The 2,936-nt window shown below is 37.2% G+C and overlaps 1 protein-coding gene across 1 annotated transcript; it reads right to left on the reverse strand.

Annotated features, from left to right (window-relative positions):
• Positions 1-697: 697 nt before the first annotated feature.
• On the reverse strand, positions 698-2,581 carry LOC124371143 (piggyBac transposable element-derived protein 3-like; the record flags this gene model as incomplete). The annotated part of the gene is made up of 2 exons (XM_046829455.1): positions 2,381-2,581; positions 698-1,878 (listed from the first exon to the last, which is right to left on the reverse strand). Coding segments are annotated over exons 1-2 (1,382 nt in total), but the record flags the coding sequence as incomplete, so codon positions are not given.
• Between the last annotated feature and the right edge of the window lie 355 nt (positions 2,582-2,936).

Below are 2,936 nucleotides of genomic sequence, written 5' to 3' on the forward strand. Positions count from 1 at the left end.
CTCCACAGAAAGCTTTGTCTCCCCATATTATATATTCTTCTGTAGGAAAGGCGAGTTATGTAGATATGTTCCGGCACTATAAAGTAGAGAGTGTGAGCTCACCGTAGAAATGTGACTGAACTATTTGTTCATTTGTAAATATCTATTGTCTTGAAGAGGTAACCCCAAAAAGGTGTAGCCAGGATTGTTAAAAGAAGACGTTTACATGTTTCAGTGATACTCTATGTTATCATATGGGATTTATCAAGTAATATGACGGTTTGTCCTAGTACCTTAACTTTTCCGGCTACCTGTGTGTTTTGTATAGAAAAAAATTAAACCTTTTGAACCAGTCCAGATAAATTAATTAAATATAATACTCCCTCTCTCCCTCTCTCTCTCACCCCTCTCTCTCTCACTCTCTCCCTCCCTCCTTTTGGGTCGGTTCAAGTACAGCGCAGCTGACTGTGGACAAGGGATGAAGGAAAGGATCGTGACTATAGCGCTGTCACTCGGGATGACATTTCGAAATAAACAGTTTCTGTTGATTTTTGAGTTAATTAAAAATACTAAGTTAATTAGGATTTTTAAATCATGACCCTCAAATTACTTTGTGTGGTATTTAGCAAAACAGTTCCTTCCATCTACAAGGCAAAGATAAACTTTGCACTGTGTACAAAAAACAGTAGATTTTTTTAAACACTTTGGAAGAGCACACCTCTTTTGGATTTTCTTTGTCACCTCCGGTAAGTGGGTGGCGCCTTGCAGTCTTTTCTCTAAACATGGGCCCGCACTCTTCCTACGATCCAAAAATCCTTCTTCTTGGTGTCCTTGATCTTCATCCCCATTTTCATCAACATCCAGACGAACACTATTCTTCTCAATCATGGATTTACCTAATTCCAACTTGAAATGCCTGAATTGAACAATGTCCTTGGGAGATACTCCTGACGATTTCTTAATCTCCCTCATCTGAAGCCATGCATTTCCTAGGGCTACATCAAAAAAGTGCAATAAACATCTAACTGTCCATTTTTTAGTTCTAGATCTCGAAGGGCAATAAGATAGTATTCTGTCTATCAAATCCACCCCTCCCATATTTTTGTTGTATGACTGCACCACACTTGGTTGGGACACTTGAATATACCTCTTCTCAGCCTTTGACCACCTTTTAACCTCACACATGGGCTCAACGGACTCATTAGTTGAGATCATAGTTACGGATTTGTTATCCAGCCACTTTGTTAATGCTATCGCACCATCGGCGCGAACACTGACAGTGGCTGAACCCCTACTTTGGCTTTTCTTAAAAATCTTGTCGTCAGGAAGATCATTATCCTGGGGAAGCCTATCCTTCCTTAAAGTCCCTGAGCATCTAATTCCACGATTAAGAAGTTCTTCAGCTAATCGTACAGTATTAAAATATCTGTCGATGTAAATGACATGACCAGGAACTAAAGACCGAGTTAGATAAAGAACGGCAGACTCACATTGCCAAAAGCTTCCAGCAATATCTTGAGTAAAGGTGGTCTGATTCTGGTAAACCACAAAGTCACATATAATCCCAGTAGGATTAGCCAAAACAAATACCTTAATTCCTAATGGGTTGGGCTTGTTGGGAATGTACTGTTTTAAGTCACTTGTGCCACTGAAGGGTATCATCATCTCATCTATACAGATGTGTTGATTTCTGGTTTGTTTTAAGCATCCTAACAAAACACGGTCAATCAGTGGTCTTATTTTCCATAGCCTATCGACTTTCCTTTGCTCTTCATTAATGTCATCATCAAAGACAATTTTTAGTGAATTTCTTATTTGAAAAAACCTGTCCCTAGACATATGATCAGCAACTACAGCAACTCTCCATTCCTTGTCCCAATACATACGTATTTGGGGCAACTGTAGGGATGACATTACAAAATTTACTCCCAACCAAACTTTGAATTCTCTCAAAGATAAGTTCAAACTTTTACCTGTCTTAAGTACATAAGTCTGGTTGCTTTTCTCCACAAATTGTAAAAGAATATCATCATCATAATATAGTTCAACAAAACTTCTCATTACTCCAATTCGTACAGTCCAGTGGTATATACGAAGGTTCGTGAAGAGTCACAGGATCAGGAGAAAAAAATGTCTTTTCTCCATGGTTCGGCAGTAGGTATGTTCTTTGTTCTCTTGATTGGTGGTTGCAGTTTTAGTATTTTTCTTCCTTTTTGGCTAGTTGATTTTTCTGAAAACAATCAATAAAATAAAATAAATCATGTACTCAGTTAAAGTATTTAATAATTTTCAACAGAATTTTAAGTAGAATGTGTAACCATAGTAATTACATGTATTTTGTTTGTATAAGTTAGATTACATTAGGTTAGATTAGGATAAAGAAATTTGATGATCAAGTTACCTTTACTGCTGTTGATGTTGTGGGTTCGGTATCGCTGTCACTAGTTGAGGGATGATAGTCAGGGTCGCTGTCAGTATTGTCACTCCAATTCGCTTGAAATAAAGATTGCTCTCTTGTGCTGGCACTGAGGACATTATCTTCATTTTCTTCATCATTGAAATCCTCGATCTCAGAATCATCAGTCCCAAAACAGACAAGCATTGATTTTTCTTGGTGTCACTGTAAAAAAGTTTATACTGAAATTCAACATAATAAAGACCGAAGTTACTAGTATTAGGTATTAGTAAAATACTGCCTTTTGGTCTTTAGCCCTGTGTGCCTAATATTAGTCACTTAGATTGCACAACAATTTGTCCTATAAAGAAACTGATTATTGTTGCATTTAATACACTACATAATAACCTTGTGATGTGTTTATGACATATAAATATAACTTATAAAGTAAAACAATGGTTTTATCTACTTACATCGTTGATTTGTAGAGGATGATTTTCTGGGTGGTGTTGCCATCTTGTTTGTTTTCAATGCTGTGTCACACTGACCCCCTAGCGGTGAG

Source organism: Homalodisca vitripennis, unplaced genomic scaffold, assembly GCF_021130785.1.
Source record: "Homalodisca vitripennis isolate AUS2020 unplaced genomic scaffold, UT_GWSS_2.1 ScUCBcl_995;HRSCAF=4034, whole genome shotgun sequence".
Taxonomy (NCBI): Eukaryota; Metazoa; Arthropoda; class Insecta; order Hemiptera; family Cicadellidae; genus Homalodisca; species Homalodisca vitripennis.